General features: G+C 43.7%; 1 protein-coding gene across 3 annotated transcripts in view; it reads left to right on the top strand.

The window, feature by feature from the left end:
• LOC115117963 (uncharacterized) overlaps positions 1–11,367 on the top strand; it is a 49,583-nt gene extending 38,216 nt beyond the window's left edge. For all 3 annotated transcript variants that reach the window (XM_065026233.1, XM_065026234.1, XM_065026235.1), the window contains 5 exons: positions 9,334–9,432; positions 9,550–9,578; positions 9,695–9,742; positions 9,879–9,950; positions 10,049–11,367. In XM_065026233.1, coding sequence (XP_064882305.1) covers positions 9,334–9,432; positions 9,550–9,578; positions 9,695–9,742; positions 9,879–9,950; positions 10,049–10,159 — 359 coding nt within the window. In that variant the 3' untranslated portion in view covers positions 10,160–11,367. The remainder of the gene's footprint in view (positions 1–9,333; positions 9,433–9,549; positions 9,579–9,694; positions 9,743–9,878; positions 9,951–10,048) is intronic.
• The last annotated feature ends 7,876 nt before the right edge of the window (positions 11,368–19,243 follow it).

Consider the following 19,243-nt stretch of genomic DNA (forward strand, 5'->3'; position numbering starts at 1 on the left):
ACCAGTTGCAGATATAGACATTAATATTCATTATTCTGTGTATATCTACATCATTGGTTGTAGTTACATTCACCTCTCTAACATTTGAAATTCACTCATCTGTCCTTTTTTTATACGGATTATTTACAAACACAGTTATGTGCTGCTTCAATAATCTGGTATGAGGAATATACCCCGGTATTACAGGAAAGGGATATAGAATATAATGATGTAATTACGTGGGGATGATCTCCGAGGATTCTCTGCGTGGACCGTTCCGCTGTTCGATGACGCACTTCTCCTGCGCACCTCCCTGCTCGTCCCCCGGTGTCAGTGTCCTTTTTGGCTTAGAAGTCTGTACCCTCACCCTTTTCTCTGGAAGGGGTCTTCTGAGGACAGACAGCTCTGTAGCTCACAGCATAGGAATGAAACCCTTTAGATACCGCGATTCGATGGGAGATGGAGGCTAGGTGGTTCGACTTGAATTCACCCACTTAGACACACCTACTCATCCATAGCTTGGGTAGAAAAATATTTCTTTGTCCTCAAACTTGCGTTGCGTTCTGGGTTTGTTGACTTTTTCAGGCCCTGCTGCAGCTGGGGTCTCTTAGTCCTCCTGTAAATTCTATACTCACAGGTTTTATGCCCTTGGGTCAGAAGTGGGCTTAGCCGCCTTTAGGGCAATTCTCTGTGCGTACCAAGTTAATGAGGCAAGGTCCAGATTTTACTCAAATCCAATTTTAGACAACTAAGTTAACATTTCAACTTCCCCAAAACATTCTCTTTGATTTCCATACAACGTACAATGTATAAACATCAAACGTATACTAGGAAAACCCTTCACATTTAATTGTTTTCGTAATAACGTCATCTATAAACCTCTTGATTCTAGCCATCCCGGATCCGGGATCGTGAATACAGCCTCAAGCTCATTACCATAACGCAACATTAACTATTCATGAAAATCGCAAATGAAATGAAATAAATATGCTAGTTCTCAAGCTTAGCCTTTTGTTAACAACACTGTCATCTCAGATTTTCAAAATATGCTTTTCAACCATAGCAAATCAAACATTTGTGTAAGATTATTGATAGCTAGCGTAGCATTTAGCGTAGCATTCAGCATGCAACGTTTTCACAAAAACAAGAAAAGCATTCAAATAAAATCATTTACCTTTGAAGAACTTCAGATGTTTTCAATGAGGAGACTCTCAGTTAGATAGCAAATGTTCCACTTTTACAAAATATTATTTGTGTAGGACAAATCGCTCCGTTTGTTCATCACGTTTGTACGAAAAACTGTATCCAGGAGTGTAATTCTCAGGCAAGCTCATTAGCATAACGCAACGTTAACTATTCATGAAAATCGCAAATGAAATGAAATAAATATATTTGCTCTCAAGCTTAGCCTTTTGTTAACAACACTGTCATCTCAGATTTTCAAAATATGCTTTTTGAACCATAGCTAAACAAGCATTTGTGTAAGAGTATTGATAGCCTAGACATAGCATTTAGCCTAGCATTCAGCATGCAACATTTTCACAAAAACAAGAAAAGCATTCAAATAAAATCATTTACCTTTGAAGAACTTCAAATGTTTTCAATGAGGAGACTCTCAGTTAGATAGCAAATGTTCAGTTTTACAAAAAGATTATTTGTGTAGACAAATCAGCTCCGTTTTCTTCATCACGTTTGGGTAAGAAAACGAAAATTAAGTCATTAAAACGCGAACTTTTTCCAAATTAACCCATAATATCGACAGAAACATGGCAAACGTTGTTTAGAATCAATCCTCAAGGTGTTTTCACATATCTATTCGATGATAAGTCATTCGTGGCAGTTTAGTTAATCCTCTGAAGAAATGGAACGCTCATGAACCTGGAGATTATGCAATAATTTCGGCAGGACACCGGGCGGACACCTGGTAAATGTAGTCTCTTATGGTCAATCTTCCAATGACATGCCTACAAATACGTCACAATGCTGCAGACACCTTTGCTGTGGTGCATTTCACACTTCTCTGTTCCCATATGAATCCCTGCTTGTCTATGTAACTCTGACATCAGTGCTAAAATTGAATGACGTTAAAGTAAACTCCTGATATCAGTGATGAGTGAACAAGCACCCTGCTCTCTACTGTATGTGTCTGATGATGAAGAGTTATTTTAAAAGAGGATGTTTTTCTCCTCCTGAACTAGATATTAAAGGGCACAGAAGATGGTGGTGACGTCACCTTCAACGCCTCAGGAAAATTCAATCAGAAATAGTACATCTTCCATTTAGCATCTAGATACATAAATGAGTACTGTTCCTGTAAAGTAGTGTTTCCCAAATGTTGGGTCAGATGCGCTGGTCCCTCATTCTTCAGACTGGTTTATAATTATATTTTTTTAATCTACCAAAGTCAAGACACTTGAATGAATATTTTTCAGATGGTTCTGATGGGACAACTCTGAATCCTGTCAAGACAACCACTCAGGACCATAACAGCCCCAAACATATTTATAGGAAGTACTGCTTGTCTCGTGATTCAGAAGTTGTTGTAGAGAAAGATTTAGCAGATTGAGTAGAGGAAACTCTATAGGCAACACAGAGTCAGTGGATGTGGATCCATTCTGTACTGTGATGTCACCATTATTGTCACGTTCTGACCTTAGTTCCTCTGTTTTGTCTTTTGTTTTAGTATGGTCAGGGCGTGGGTTGGGATGGGCAGTCTATGTTCGTTTTTCTATGTTGGTTTTTTGAGTTTGGCCTGGTATGGTTCTCAATCAGAGGCAGGTGTCATTAGTTGTCTCTGATTGAGAATCATACTTAGGTAGCCTTTTTCCACCTGTGTTTCGTGGGTGTTTGTTTTCTGTTTTGTGTTTTCACTAGACAGGACTGTTTCATTTGTTCGTTCTTCCTAGTTATTTTTTTGTTTAGTGTTCAGTTTTGATTATATTAAAAATCATGAACACTTACCAAGCTGCACCTTGGTCCTCACCTTCTTCCACCGACGACAGCCATTACAATTATTCATGAAAAGTGGTCACCTTGTTTGTTTTCAACTACTATGCAGGGAGTACATAGGCTAAGTACCAGTCTCTTTAGCTAACGTTCCACTCCTTGCCACTCCTTGTCATTGCCAAAGAGACTGGCCTTTCGGGAATATCAACATTCAATAGAGTAGCACAGTGTGAGTCATCCTACCCATTAAACCTAGTGGTCGAACACGGAAATGGTTCCAATCCTTTTTCCACCATTCATTTCTCCCGTAGGGGATTTGAGATACACTTCAAATAAGGGCTGTGTTTCCTGTAGGCTTACTCTGGCATGATGGTTTGATAACCGTGTAATTCTCTCTCAGACAAGGTGACTTCAAATCAAAACAAATCACATTTTATTGGTCACATACACATGGTTAGCAGATGTTAATGCGAATGTAGTGAAATGCTTGTGCTTCTAGTTCTGACCATGCAGTAATATCTAACAAGTAATCTAACAATTTCACAACAACTACCTTATACACACAAGTGTAAAGGAAGGATTAAGATATGTACATATAAATATATGGATGAGCGATGGCCATGCGGCATAGGCAAGATGCAGTAGATGGTGTAGAATACAGTATATACATATGAGATGAGTAATGTAGGATATGTAGACATTATTAAAGTGCCATTATTTAAAGTGACTGGTGATACCTTTATTAAATCAATTCATTAAATGTATTAAAGTGGCTGAAGTTGAGTCAGTATGTTGGCAGCAGCCACTCAATGTTAGTGGTGGCTGTTTAACAGTCTGATGGCCTTGAGATAGAAGCTGTTTTTCAGTCCGTCGAGTCTGACTCCAAGTCTGAGTCACAAGTCGAGTCACGAGTACATCAATTTATATTAGGTCTTATTATGCAATTGTTTATAGTTGCCACCAAATGGCGCCAATCCCACTAATTTACTATTCATCACTACATCACACGTTCTACTTAATACCTGTAGTTCTTTACTTATTTACTACATACAGTGCCAGTCAAAAGTTTGGCCACAGCTGCTCATCCGAAGGTTTTCTCTATTTTTACTATTTTCTACATTGTAGAATAATAGTGAAGACATCAAAACTATGAAATAAGTCAATATGTTGGCAGCAGCCACTGTATGTTAGTGAGAGCTGTTTAACAGTCTGGCCTTGAGATAGAAGCTGTTTTTTAGACTCTTGGTCCCAGCTTTGATGCACCTGTACTGACCTCGCCTTCTGGATGATAGCAAGGTGAACAGGCAGTATTTTGGGTGGATGTTGTTCTTTTTGGCCTTCCTGTGACATCGGGTGGTGTAGGTGTCCTGGAGGGCTGGTAGTTTGCCCCCGGTGATGCGTTGGGCAGACTGCACCACCCTCTGGAGAGCCTTAAGGTTGTGGCCAGAGCCCGACAGCCCGACAGGATGCTTTCAATTGTCCATCTGTAGAAGTTTATCAGAGTTTTAGGTGACAAGCCACATTTCTTCAGCCTCCTGAGGTGGAAGAGGCACTTTTGCGCCTTCTTCACCACGCTGTCTGTGTGGGTGGACCATTTCAGTTTGTCCGTGATGTGAAAGCCAAGGAACATAAAACTTTTCACCTTCTCCACTGCTATCCCGTCGATTTGGATGGGGGGATGCTCCCTTTGCTGCATCCTGAAGTGCACGATCATCTCCTTTGTTTTGTAGACATTGAGTGAGAGTTTATTTTCCTGACACCACACTCCAAGGGCCCTTACCTCCTCCCTGTAGGCTGTCTTGTCGTTGTTGGTAATCAAGCCTACTACTGTAATGTCGTCTGCAAACTTGATGATTGAGTTGGAGGCCTGCATGGCCACGCAGTCATGGGTGAACCGAGACTACAGGGGGGAGCTGAGAACGCACCCTTGTGGGGCCCCAGTGTTGAGGATCAGCGGGATGGAGATGTTGTTTCCTACCCTCACCACCACCATCAGAAAGTCCAGGACCCAGTTACACAGGGCAGGGTCAAGACCCAGGGTCTCAAGCTTAATGACAAGTTTGGAGGGTACTATGGTGTTAAATGCTGAGCTGTAGTCAATGAACAGCATTCTTACATAGGTATTCCGCTTGTCCAGATGGGATAGGCCAGTGTGCAGTGTGATAGCGATTGCATCGTCTGTGGACCTATTAGGGCAGTAAGCAAATTGGAGTGGGTCTAGCTTATCAGGTAGGGTGGAGGTGATATGATCCTTGACCCGATATTGTTCTTGTTTTTCTCCTTTGCACTCCAGTATCTCTACGTGCACAATCATCTTGTGCACATCGATCACTTCAGTGTTTAATTGCTAAATTGTAATTATGTTGCCACTATGGCCTATTTATTGCCTTACCTCTCTAATCTTACTACATTTGCACACACTGTATATGCATTTTTCTATTGTGTTATTGACTACATTTGTTTATCCCATGTGTTACTCTGTGCTGTCATTTCATAATCTGTTAATTTAATTTTCTTGCACTCTGACAGGTAAATATTTAGCCTGTAGTCCTAATATTTAGCTAATATTTAGCTTTTTACTTCAGCTACACATCACTTGCCTCTCTCTTCCAGCTGTTTCCATAGGCAACAGGCTACTCAAGCCTCTCCAGAATAGGCCATTCCTCTTCTCGTGAAATCCCAGGAAAAGCTATAGGTCACAAAAGCTATATGATATTTATTTGTATCATTGTTTATACTATAAAGCAGGCTTGCTCTTGCTAATTACTGAATGTAAAACAGGCCTACAGCATAGAAAATGCATGTTGAGGAGAGAGTGGTGTGATCCCTTTTGGCCAGTCATGATAACATTGTTGCACTGATGAATTGCAAATAGTTTCACAGGACATGCAGAAATGTTCACAGTGAAAAAGAAGAACCAAAGGAATTGACAACCACTAGAAAAATGGAAATCACTTGCAAACCACTTGAACAACGATGCAACGACATGCTGTAAAATATGAGCAGGCTAAATGGCATTTGTTGTTGAATTGCTACATTTAAATACAAGTTACTATATTATTTTTCATTAGTCCTACATGTACATTGAACTATTATTTGCAGTTGTCACTATGACAATGAACACACCATGAAAGCACTGAATGGTCTGACCCAGTATCTGTGTGTTAAGAGACTTTGTGAAAGGTCCTGTTTATATAGGCAGCTCTGCAGTAGGATGTGTTGATCAGTCGACTGACAGGAGTAGGACTGTAGAACGATACATGATCAACTTTCATCTAGTGTGGATGCTCACCAACGTTTTATAGTTATGTAGCCTATATTTTATCATAATCGTTACAGGTATTGACTTGGTGGACGGCCCAGGCCTTAACTCTGACACAACACAACTAACGTCATGATCACAACAGAACTACATTATCGATACTTCAATGAAATAAATCTAAAATTACACACACACACTTGTTTACTTGACTTTTATGCTCTATAAATGGACTCTTTCAAATGATTTACTCTGGCAAGTTTGCTACCAGGGCGCTGCAGTAGGCAAGTAAAGCAGAAGTCGAGTCGATAAGTATGTATTTTAGAATGAGAATTTTAGTTTGAGAATGTACAAACAAAAAAGGTTGCTTAGCAACCAGATGCCAACTGTGTTCTGTGGAGGAAAAAAGTGTTCCAATATTTGCATAATCGTTGTGATTGGAGGATAGCTGCGAGGGCAATGTAATCAGGATAAATTCTCTGTCCTCCTCATGCTCATTAATGATAGAATGTTCATAGTTGAAGATGTCATATGACATGAAGTACAGGGAGTGGAGTAGCTAAAGAGACTGTACTCAGGCTAGGGAGTACAGCCTCTACTGCAAAACCACCTCTCTGTTACTGGCCCAAAGCTCTTAACCAGTAAGCTATAAGCCTCCTCTACTTCACACTTCTCTCTTCCTGTGTGAATTTCTGCTTGTCTGTGAAACGCTGATGTCTTTTTCTGCTAAATGACGTGCAAGTAAACAGCTCTGCATCCCCTCTCTGGTTCTCAACTAAACCAGACCCCTCTCTTGTTATGTCAGTTACTGAGCTAACACGTTTTAGATAAGTAGTTAGTAATCATGGCTGAATAGGGGGCCCCCATTCATTTTGTTAGTCATTCTCACTCAGATATCCAATTAACATGGCATGTCATTATAAAATGTGTAGAATTGTAGCTGAAAAAATTGTCTCTCCACCCCATGGCAAAATGGTTAAAATTGCTTAAAATTGGCTGCAAAATGGCCAGAAATTGATATTAAAGGTGCTAAATGCAGCTGTTTTTATCTCAATATCAAATAATTTATGGGTAACAATTATGTACCTTACTGTGATTGTTTTATTTTTTTAACCAGGCAAGTCAGTTAAGAACAAATTCTTATTTTCAATGACAGCCTAGGAACAGTGGGTTAACTGCTTGTTCAGGGGCAGAACAACAGACCTTGTCAGCTCGGGGATTTGAACTTGCAACCTTCCGGTTACTAGTCCAATGCTCTAACCACTAGGCTACCCTGCTGCCCCAATTCAATTAAAGAAACAAAAACAGCTTCTTAGCAAAGAGCAATTTCCCAAGCAACAATTTTGTAAAAAATGTCTGGAAGTGGTGTGAGAGGGGAGGGACAGACTGAAAAATGTCTACTATTAGCAGAAAGGTTTGGAACTCTGTCTTTTAACTATTTTACAGCATGGTGATGTCACTATGGAAGGCTAAAACTATCCCACCAAACACAGGCAGAAATGTCAGGCTGTCTTTCATTTGAATAATAATAGTAATAAATATATATATATTTTACACATGAGATACAAACATAAACATACGAACAACACAAACAACGACTACATCTCATCTGTTAAAACACTGTTTCCCATGCTTGTTCAATGAACCATAAACAATTAATGAACATGCACCTGTGGAACGGCTGTTAAGACACTGACAGTTTACAGACGTTAGGCAATTAAGGTCACAGTTATGAAAACTTAGGACACTAAAGAGACCTTTCTACTGACTCTGAAAAACACCAAACGAAAGATGCCCAGGCTCCTTGCTCATCTACGTGAACGTGCCTTAGGCATGCTGCAAGGAGGCATGATGACTGCAGATGTGGCCAGGGCAATAAATTGCAATGTCAGTACTGTGAGACGCCTAAGACAGCGCTACAGGGAGACAGGACGGACAGTGGCAAACCACGTGTAACAAAACCTGCCCAGGATGGGTACACCCGAATATCACACCTGTGGGACAAGTACAGGAAGGCAACACCAACTACCCGAGTTACACCAGGAACGCACAATCCCTCCATCAGTGCTCAGACTGTCCGCAATAGGCTGAGAGAGGCTGGACTGAGGGCTTGTAGGCCTGTTGAAAGGCAGGTCCTCACCAGACATCACCGGCAACAACGTCGCCTATGGGCACAAAGCCACCTTCGCTGAACCAGATTGGACTGGCAAAAAGTTCTCTTCACTGACGAGTCGCGGTTTTGTCTCACCAGGGGTGATGGTCGGATTTGCGTTTATCGTCGAAGGAATGAGTGTTACACCGAGGCCTGTACTCTGGCGCAGGATCGATTTGGAGGTGGAGGGTCTGTCATGGTCTGGGGCAGTGTGTCACAGCATCATCGGACTGAGCTTGTTGTCATTGCAGGCAATCTCAACGCTGTGGGTTACAGGGAAGACATCCTCCTCCCTCATGTAGTACCCTTCCTGCAGGCTCATCCTGACATTTCCCTCCAGCATGACAATGCCACCAGCCATACTGCTCGTTCTGTGCGTGATTTCCTGTAAGACAGGAATGTCAGTGTTCTGCCATGGCCAGCGAAGAGCACAGATCTCAGTCCCATTGAGCACGTCTGGGACCTGTTGGATCAGAGTGTGAGGGCTAGGGCCATTCCCCACAGAAATGTCCGGGAACTTGCAGGTGCCTTGGTGGAAGAGTAGGGTAACATCTCACAGCATGAACTGGCAAATCTGGTGCAGTCCATGAGGAGGAGATGCACTTACTTTTGATTTTAACCCCCCCTTCGATCAGGGACACATTAATCCATTTATGTTAGTCACATGTCTGTGGAACTTGTTCAGTTTGTGTCTCAGTTGTTGAATCTTGTTATGTTCATACAAATATTTACACATGTTAACTTTGCTGAAAATAAACACAGTTGACAGTGAGAGAACATTTATTTTTTGCTGAGTTGATATAAAACACAGAAAATCATGTTTTTGACTGCACTGGGCCTTTAAAACGGCAACGTTTTCTCTCCACCCCACAGAAAAATGTGTATAATTGCAGGAAATTAACTTTAAAACGTAGATGTTTCTCTCCACCATCAGGAGGGGGGCCTGCTGTAAGGTCCCCAACTAACCAGACCCTTCTCCCCTCTCTGGTCATCTCAGGCTCTCAGGACCTCTTCCTCACGGTGACTGTAGGAGTGTCTTTGGCAGCAGTGGTGTGTGTCACTGCTGTTGTCATCATAGTACGCAGGAGGAGAGACAGTAAGGACTTACATTTGTCTCTGAGTTTAATGGAGTGCATTAATTACACAGTAATACATGGAGACAGACAGTTGTTTCATTGAAATTCTTCTGATTTCTTGTATTTGTTCTTGTCAGAGAATCAAGTGCCAACTGATAACTGCATTGTGAGTGAACTGTGACTTAATTAACACAGTTGTTTTACTTTAATAATAGTATAATACACCAAGAGTTTGCACTATAATTGTTTTTAATCTATTACATTTGTTATTAATTGATAAAGGGTCTGAATGCAGTAAACCACTCCACCCCACCAACCAATGAGGACCAGGTTAGTGCATCAACATTCTAATGGAGTTTGAAACATGATTAATATGAAACATAATTTGACCCAGTTGTTATCATGCAATCAGACTAATGTCCAGTTTAAATGATTCACGTTTCAATAACAATCTTGACCCTTGTAGAGTCAACCTGCTGACAGAATCACCTATGCCTCCATTGACCACTTCAATCAAAATCCCCCTGAGAGAGTTGATGTAAGATAAGCTATACTGAACATATTGTGATGGTATCACTCTCCCTCATACACACTGTTTAAAGCCTTTACTTTGATGTGTGTGTGTTGTCTCTGTAGGCCCAAGGTGAAGATGCAGTGATGTATGCCTCAGTTATGCCCTATTCTGGCAGAGGGAGAGAGACAGAGAACCCTGCTGACCCCAGCTCCCTCTACTCCACTGTCAAGTAACCTCAGGGAGACAAGACATAAGGAGAGACAGAGAACCCTGCTGACCCCAGCTCCCTCTACTCCACTGTCAAGTAACCTCAGGGAGACAAGACATAAGGAGAGACAGAGAACCCTGCTGACCCCAGCTCCCTCTACTCCACTGTCAAGTAACCTCAGGGAGACAAGACTTAAGGAGAGACAGAGAACCCTGCTGACCCCAGCTCCCTATACTCCACTGTCAAGTAACCTCAGGGAGACAAGACATAAGGAGAGACAGAGAACCCTGCTGACCCCAGCTCCCTCTACTCCACTGTCAAGTAACCTCAGGGAGACAAGACATCAACATGAAGACTACACTCTCTCATTCACACCCTGATTCCAGACCTGATTTGGTTCTAGGAATAGAGATTTTTGTGCTATTAATTAAAAGGGACAATCTGCACTAGTTACATCCATTTCTGGACATATTAATTAATGATATACACCCATTGACTCTAGAAAAATAAAATGTAGAAATGCCTCATGAGTTTAGTTAAACTGTCATAACCCATCAGAACCCAAAATATATGCTTGTATTACTCCAATGTTTGTAATCAAATGAAATGTATACAAACACAATGTATAGCCTCAAAACAATGTTTAAACTATAATATTGATATCATGGATGGCCAGTCCTTGCATCTATAGCTCTGACTATGAGAGTGGTTCTCCAGCCCCATCCCTCAGCTTTTCAGCAAAACAATGGCGGAGAGTGTGATTGCTTAATGTTTCAACTGCTGATTGCCTCTTTAAGATGTGTATATTTGATTGATGTAGACCAATGAGTTGGGAGACAGGAAAAGTGGAAGAGTTTGAGAGTCAGAAAGGCATGCTTCAGATTCAAATTCATGCTGACTCTGATAGCCTGGGCTATACAGTAATATACTGCATATGCACATATAAAATATTACTGCCCAATGTTACACACTACTATCCAGTGTGTACAACTTCTACTACAAGACCAGAGTGCGGCTACTTTGCAAGAATCTCAAATGTAAAATATTGTTTTGGTTACTACATGATTCCATATGTGGTATTTTATAGTTTTGATGTCTTCACTATTATTCTACAATGTAGACAATATTCAAAATAAGGAAAAACCCTTGAATGAGTAGGTGTGTCCAAACTTCTGACTGGTATTGTATGTGAATGAGTTTGCTAAAATATCTAAAAATAGGTTTTCATTATGAGGTATTGTGAGAATAATTAGTTGTTTTTAATCCATTTTGATTTCAGGTTGTAAAAAAACAAACTGTGGAAAAGGTCAAGGGGTATGAATAATTTCTGAAGGCACTGTAGAAATACATGCTCTGTGTGTTGACCAAGGCAACACATCTGACTTTGGCCCAATGCTGTACCACTCATATAATCTACCATAGAACTGAAATAGTATATTAAACAATACTAGAATAAGGTGGGGAAGATGGTCCTGCAGTTGAGGACTTCCTCCCTGGATAGTAATAGAAAACATACAAGGTTAGCAGAGGTGAGTCCAGCATGACAGAACAGTACACAGCATATTTACTAACTCACTCTGTAAAGTTATAGAGTGAAAAGTCTGTAAAGTTTTCCTCCACTGTAATCTCTAAAAGACGTGTCTCTCTAGACAATAGTTCCTATAAATATGTATGGGGCTGTTTTGACGTTACCAGTCTTAGGCTGCTGATGAGTACTGATGGTTGTCCTGATAGGAATCAGAATAGTTCCATCAGAACTGTCTGAAAAACATCATTTCAAGTGTCTTGACTTCAGATTGGCAAAATGTCACAACCCAGTCTGAAGCCATTAGAGGGACCAGCCCTGACCCAACATTTAGGAAACACTACTTTACAGGAACAGTACTCATTTCTATGTATCCAGACGGCACATGGAAGATGTACTATGTCTGCAGTACACACATCATACAGATGGGAGTGTTTTATTTAACCTGGGACCATGAAGGGGAAAATAATGAAGGTCTTCACTGCTCCCTCATTGTCAGTCAACTGACACCTCCACTTCCTCCCTCTGTTGTGTCACAGTCAGAGTGATGTCACAGCCAGACGTCTGTGTGATCTGATGCTTGGAGTTTCTCTGCAGCCAGGGCCGGCCCCTCATTAGGCAGGATTAGGTGTCCACCTATGTTGGCAGAATGACGAGGGAGGAATTTCTGAGCTAAACTGACCCAGACGCACCAACAACAACAACACATAAAACCTCACATAATTCTGCCCCAAAACAACAACATTTTCTCTCAACCAGTGACTTATGGGTATTTTAGGTGAGCACTGATGACACACTGTGATAAGCAGTGCCTTCTTTGGTAAAGGCAGGGGCGCAAAATATGTTGCTTGTCCATTCCCATCATGCCCCTCCAGTGTGTTGTTGGAGAGACAGAACGCTGCGGCACTCGACCAACTTTCAGTCCCAAAAAATTATTGAACATCAATCATGTAGCAGATATAACATATGGTAGAAAGAGAGTAGGTGGCCTTTTCTGTAATGTACAGACTGGAGACTAAATGTATGACAATGTAATGAGATGGACACTTTTTACATCATACAAGTTTCTCTGATCAAAAAGCCTAAACTAAATGTCACCCAATCAAATAAAAAATGCACTGACTTGTTAACAGATAACATATCCTAACAACAGGACAGGTCAAAGTTAAATGGACAATATGGAATTGACAATCAGGTTACTGACATCTGCTGAACAGAAGTTTCACCTCATGGGCTAAAATGTCATGATTCAGTGGTTTCAAGTTTGTATCTGTCAATGTTTGACGAGCTGATTATTGTAAAACATAAAATATTTCTGCATTTCCCGCTGTGTAAACACATTGCAAAGGGCTCAGAAGAACTCCTGATGAAGTTGGGTAGCTGATATTCAGAGCTTAAATAGACTAAATGACTAGTCACAGGAATCAGGACTAATAAAGCCAATGCAACGGCCTGTTTTTACAAACGGTGTGTCTACCTCATGGAAGAGCATTCATAACATTCCATTGTGGGCCAACACAGTAGACTACACCCCAGTAAGCACGGACTGGCGCTGATGTCTCTTGGACGTCTTTTTTTGGTGTTTTACAAATGGTAGGCCTACCACATACTGAAGCTCACCACCTGCCTCAATCTGCATCATCCAGTCACAGCCAGCTCAGACTAACATCTTGGTTAATACCTGGGGAACATGTTCTAGTTCTGTCAAATGTGAGCAGAGAGCACCTTAATGTTACTGGTCTGTCAGGCTTCACTGGTGATGAAGAAGAGACTGAAAAAGAGAAATATCTTAATGTACTGCTTATATTGCATATTACCGTAACAACTATACTTTGTGCAGTGAAATTTAAGCTCTGATTGATGACTTGTTCTTGGGTACTACTAGCTAGGTCAGCTGGTGTGTGAGTCTAATATGAATAATAATGGTATGAAAGTTATAATAAATAAATTAGTAATAGTAATAAATTAGTAAATGACATGCTTGTTCTGTCCCTTTTAGAGAAAGATTGCAGACAGAGTTGACGTAGTCTCAGGGACAAGATTCAGAGAGAAAAGAGGGCAGAGAAGGACAAGAAGAGAAGTGGGGCAGCAGTCTCAAATAGTGTTTCATGGACATCTTAGGTTTTTCAGGACCACTGGCCAGGGCGCGTGACACCACTTTGAATGTCCCATTCACAGCTGAAAGAGAGAGCCAGGGAGAGTCAGAGAGAAAAGGAGAAAGACCAACAAGAGGTAGATGAGGAAATGGGAGAAGGAGCCAGATAGGAGGTAGAAGGACCAACTGATGAAGTAGAAGAAGAGTTAGGAGAGAGATTACAATGAAAATTAAGAATGGAGGAAACAGGAGGAGGATAGATATGATATGAAGAGAGGAATGGAGACAGGAAGGACCAGGCTCAAGATAACCAGGTATTCACACCTAGAGCTCCAAACGGAGCCACATCTGTTGTCCCACCTGTAGTCTTACCTGTAGTCCCACCTAGAGTCACACTGTCACGTTCTGACCTTAATTCTGTTATTATATCTTTGTTTTTGAATGGTCAGGACGTGAGTTGGGTGGGTTGTCTATGTTCGTTTTTCCATAATTTGGGATTTCTGTGTTCGGCCTAGTATGGTTATCAATCAGAGGCAGCTGTCAATCGTTGTCCCTGATTGAGAATCATACTTAGGTAGCCTGGTTTCACTTTTGAGTTGTGGGTGTTTATTTTCTGTCTTTGTGTGTGTCGCCAGACAGGACTGTTTCGGTTTTCGTTCATTAACTTTATTGTTTTGTATTTCAGTGTTCATTTTGATTTATTAAAGATTACATCATGAACACTTACCACCCTGTGCATTTGTCCTCCGATCCTTCTCGCTACTCCTCCTCAGAAGAGGAGGACGAGATCCGTTACACACACCTGTAGTCCCACCTGTAGTCCCACCTCTAGTTCCACCTGTAGTCCCACCTGTAGTCCCACCTGTAGTCTAACCTGTAGTCCCACCTGTAGTCATCCCTGTAGTCCCACCTGTAGTCCCACCTGTAGTATAACCTGTAGTCCTACCTGTAGTCCCACCTGTAGTCTAACCAGTAGTCCCAACTGTAGTCTAACCAGTAGTCCCACCTGTAGTCCCACCTGTAGTCTAACCAGTAGTCCCACCTGTAGTCCCACATGTAGTCTAACCAGTAGTCCCAACTGTAGTCTAACCAGTAGTCCCACCTGTAGTCCCACCTGTAGTCTAACCAGTAGTCCCAACTGTAGTCTAACCAGTAGTCCCACCTGTAGTCCCACCTGTAGTATAACCTGTAGTCCCACCTGTAGTCCCACCTGTAGTCTCACCTGTAGTCTAACCAGTAGTCCCACCTGTAGTCCCACCTGTGGTCCCATCTGTGGTCCCGCCTGTAGTCCCACCTGTAGTCTAACCAGTAGTCCCACCTGTAGTCCCACCTGTAGTCCCACCTGTAGTCCCACCTGTAGTCCCACCTGCAGTTCCACCCGTAGTCCCAGCTGTAGTCCCACCTGTAGTCGTACCTGTAGTCCCACCTGTAGTCATGCCTGTAGTCCCACCTATAGTCGTACCTGTATTCCCACCTGTAGTCCCACCTGTAGTCTAACCAGTAGTCCCACCTGTAGTCCCACCTGTAGTCTTACCTGTAGTCCCACCTGTAGTCCCACCTGTAGTCCCACCTGTAGTCTTACCTGTAGTCTTACCTGTAGTCCCACCAGTAGTCCCACCTGAAGTCCCACCTGTAGTCGTACCTGTAGTCTAACCAGTAGTCTTACCTGTAGTCCCACCTGTAGTCCCACCTTTAATCGCACCCAGGGTCACACACAGGGTTTTACTACACACTCGCCCACATAGGGGAACCCAGCCATGATGAGTCTGTTCCAGCCAGACTATTATCTGCCCTGAATGAGGACGTAGGACCAGACGAGTACCGGGATTTCACAAAAACTATTGTCCCCATATTAAACAGGCTCCCCTGCAGAAGAAAAGCTCCACCATCTGCTATTCAAAGTGTAATTCAATTGTACATTTTTTAAAACTCAAGTAGTGTATTCATACCCCTTCACCAAGTGTTGAATGTTATTCATGTTTATTTCTTGTTTGTTCCTCTGAAAATTAACTTTACATTTCTTTTTCAAGTGTTTTTTCATGTCTTTATAACAGAAGTGAGAATACTGGAGAAGAGAAGAAGACAAGGAGATGATGCTGAGTCTTCATTCAGGACACTAGTCTATACACACACACTAACACTCCTCTGCTCTACTCTAATCTATTATGCTGTACTCTCCTATCTACTCTACTCTCCTATCTCCTCTGTTATCCTGTCCTCTCTTCTCTCCTCTCTCTTCTACTCTGCCCTCTACACTTCTCAACTCTCCTCTCTCATCTACTCTCATCTCCTCTCCTCTCTCTACAATCCTTAACCCTCTCCTCTCCTCTCCTCTCCTCTCCTCTCCTCTCCTCTCCTCTACCTCTACTCTACTCTACTCTACTCTACTCTACTCTCCTCTCCTCTCTCTACAATCCTTAACCCTCTCCTCTCCTCTCCTCTCCTCTCCTCTCCTCTCCTCTCCTCTCCTCTCCTCTCCTCTCCTCTCCTCTCCTCTCCTCTCCTCTCCTCTCCTCTCCTCTCCTCTCCTCTCCTCTCCTCTACTCTCCTCTACTCTCTCCTCTACTGTCCTCCGCTCTACTCTCCTCTACTCTCCTGTACTCTCCTCTCCTCTCCTCTCCTCTCTCCTCTATTCTCATTTCTTCTCTCTTCTGCTCTCCATTCCTCTCTCTTCTCTCCTATACTCTCCTCACCTCTCTGCTCTCCTCTCCTATGTCCTCTTCGCTCTACTCTGCTCTACTCTCTCCTCTCCTCTCCTCTCCTCTCTTATTCTCTCCTCTCCTCAGCCATCTCCTCTCCTCTCCTCTCTCCTCTACTCTCCACTCTCCACTACTCAGGGCTCCGGGCAGGGCTCCGGGCAGCCGAGCGGAAATGGAGGAAAACTCGCCTCCCTGCGGACCTGACATCCTTTCACTCCCTCCTCTCTACATTTTCCTCTTCTCTCTCTGCTGCTAAAGCCACTTTCTACCACTCTAAATTCCAAGCATCTGCCTCTAACCCTAGGAAGCTCTTTGCAACCTTCTCCTCCCTCCTGAATCCTCCTCCCCCTCCCCCCCCTCCTCCCTCTCTGCAGATGACTTCGTCAACCATTTTGAAAAGAAGGTCGACGACATCCGATCCTCGTTTGCTAAGTCAAACGACACCGCTGGTTCTGCTCACACTGCCCTACCCTGTGCTCTGACCTCTTTCTCCCCTCTCTCTCCAGATGAAATCTCGCGTCTTGTGACGGCCGGCCGCCCTACAACCTGCCCGCTTGACCCTATCCCCTCCTCTCTTCTCCAGACCATTTCCGGAGACCTTCTCCCTTACCTCACCTCGCTCATCAACTCATCCCTGACCGCTGGCTACGTCCCTTCCGTCTTCAAGAGAGCGAGAGTTGCACCCCTTCTGAAAAAACCTACACTCGATCCCTCCGATGTCAACAACTACAGACCAGTATCCCTTCTTTCTTTTCTCTCCAAAACTCTTGAACGTGCCGTCCTTGGCCAGCTCTCCCGCTATCTCTCTCAGAATGACCTTCTTGATCCAAATCAGTCAGGTTTCAAGACTAGTCATTCAACTGAGACTGCTCTTCTCTGTATCACGGAGGCGCTCCGCACTGCTAAAGCTAACTCTCTCTCCTCTGCTCTCATCCTTCTAGACCTATCGGCTGCCTTCGATACTGTGAACCATCAGATCCTCCTCTCCACCCTCTCCGAGTTGGGCATCTCCGGCGCGGCCCACGCTTGGATTGCGTCCTACCTGACAGGTCGCTCCTACCAGGTGGCGTGGCGAGAATCCGTCTCCACACCACGTGCTCTCACCACTGGTGTCCCCCAGGGCTCTGTTCTAGGCCCTCTCCTATTCTCGCTATACACCAAGTCACTTGGCTCTGTCATAACCTCACATGGTCTCTCCTATCATTGCTATGCAGACGACACACAATTAATCTTCTCCTTTCCCCCTTCTGATGACCAGGTGGCGAATCGCATCTCTGCATGTCTGGCTGACATATCCGTGTGGATGACGGATCACCACCTCAAGCTGAACCTCGGCAAGACGGAGCTGCTCTTCCTCCCGGGGAAGGACTGCCCGTTCCATGATCTCGCCATCACGGTTGACAACTCCATTGTGTCCTCCTCCCAGAGCGCTAAGAACCTTGGCGTGATCCTGGACAACACCCTGTCGTTCTCAACTAACATCAAGGCGGTGGCCCGTTCCTGTAGGTTCATGCTCTACAACATCCGCAGAGTACGACCCTGCCTCACACAGGAAGCGGCGCAGGTCCTAATCCAGGCACTTGTCATCTCCCGTCTGGATTACTGCAACTCGCTGTTGGCTGGGCTCCCTGCCTGTGCCATTAAACCCCTACAACTCATCCAGAACGCCGCAGCCCGTCTGGTGTTCAACCTTCCCAAGTTCTCTCACGTCACCCCGCTCCTCCGCTCCCTCCACTGGCTTCCAGTTGAAGCTCGCATCCGCTACAAGACCATGGTGCTTGCCTACGGAGCTGTGAGGGGAACGGCACCTCAGTACCTCCAGGCTCTGATCAGGCCCTACACCCAAACAAGGGCACTGCGTTCATCCACCTCTGGCCTGCTCGCCTCCCTACCACTGAGGAAGTACAGTTCCCGCTCAGCCCAGTCAAAACTGTTCGCTGCTCTGGCCCCCCAATGGTGGAACAAACTCCCTCACGACGCCAGGACAGCGGAGTCAATCACCACCTTCCGGAGACACCTGAAACCCCACCTCTTTAAGGAATACCTAGGATAGGATAAAGTAATCCCTCTCACCCCCCCCCCTGAAAAGATTTAGATGCACTACTGTTCCACTGGAGGTCATAAGGTGAATGCACCAATTTGTAAGTCGCTCTGGATAAGAGCGTCTGCTAAATGACTTAAATGTAAATGTAATGTAAATGTACTCTGCTCTACTCTCTCCTCTACTCTCCACTACTCTGCTTTACTCTCTCCTCTACTCTCCATTACTCTCTCCTCTAATCTTCAAGCTTCTCTACTCTCCTCTCTCCTCTATCCTCTCCACTCCTCTGCTCTACACTCCTCTCTCTTCAACTCTGCTCTCCTATCCTATCCTATCCTATCCTATCCTATCCTATCATCTTCCCTCTCCTCTCCTCTCCTCTCCTCTCCTCTCCTCCTCCCTCTCCTCCTCTCCTCTCCTCTCCTCTCCTCTCCTCTCCTCTCGTCTGCTCTGCTCTGCTCTGCTCTACTCTACTCTACTCTACTCTGCTCTCCCCTCTACACTCCTCTTCTCTCCTCTACTCTGCTCTATTCTCCTCTCTCCTCTGCCCTCTCCTCTCCTCTCTCCTCTTCTCTCCTCTCTCCTGTACTCAGTTCTACTCTCCTCTCTCTTTTACTCTGCTCTCCTCTCTTATCCTCTCCTCTCTCCTTCTCTCATTATCTATTTCTCTCTCTGCTCAGCAACAGAAAAACAGAAGTGGTCTGAGCTGAAATAACCGCTGAAAGAAGGACCAGTTGCAGAAATAGACA

The sequence above is a fragment of the Oncorhynchus nerka genome, linkage group LG13, assembly GCF_034236695.1.
Source record: "Oncorhynchus nerka isolate Pitt River linkage group LG13, Oner_Uvic_2.0, whole genome shotgun sequence".
In the NCBI taxonomy this organism is placed as follows: Eukaryota; Metazoa; Chordata; class Actinopteri; order Salmoniformes; family Salmonidae; genus Oncorhynchus; species Oncorhynchus nerka.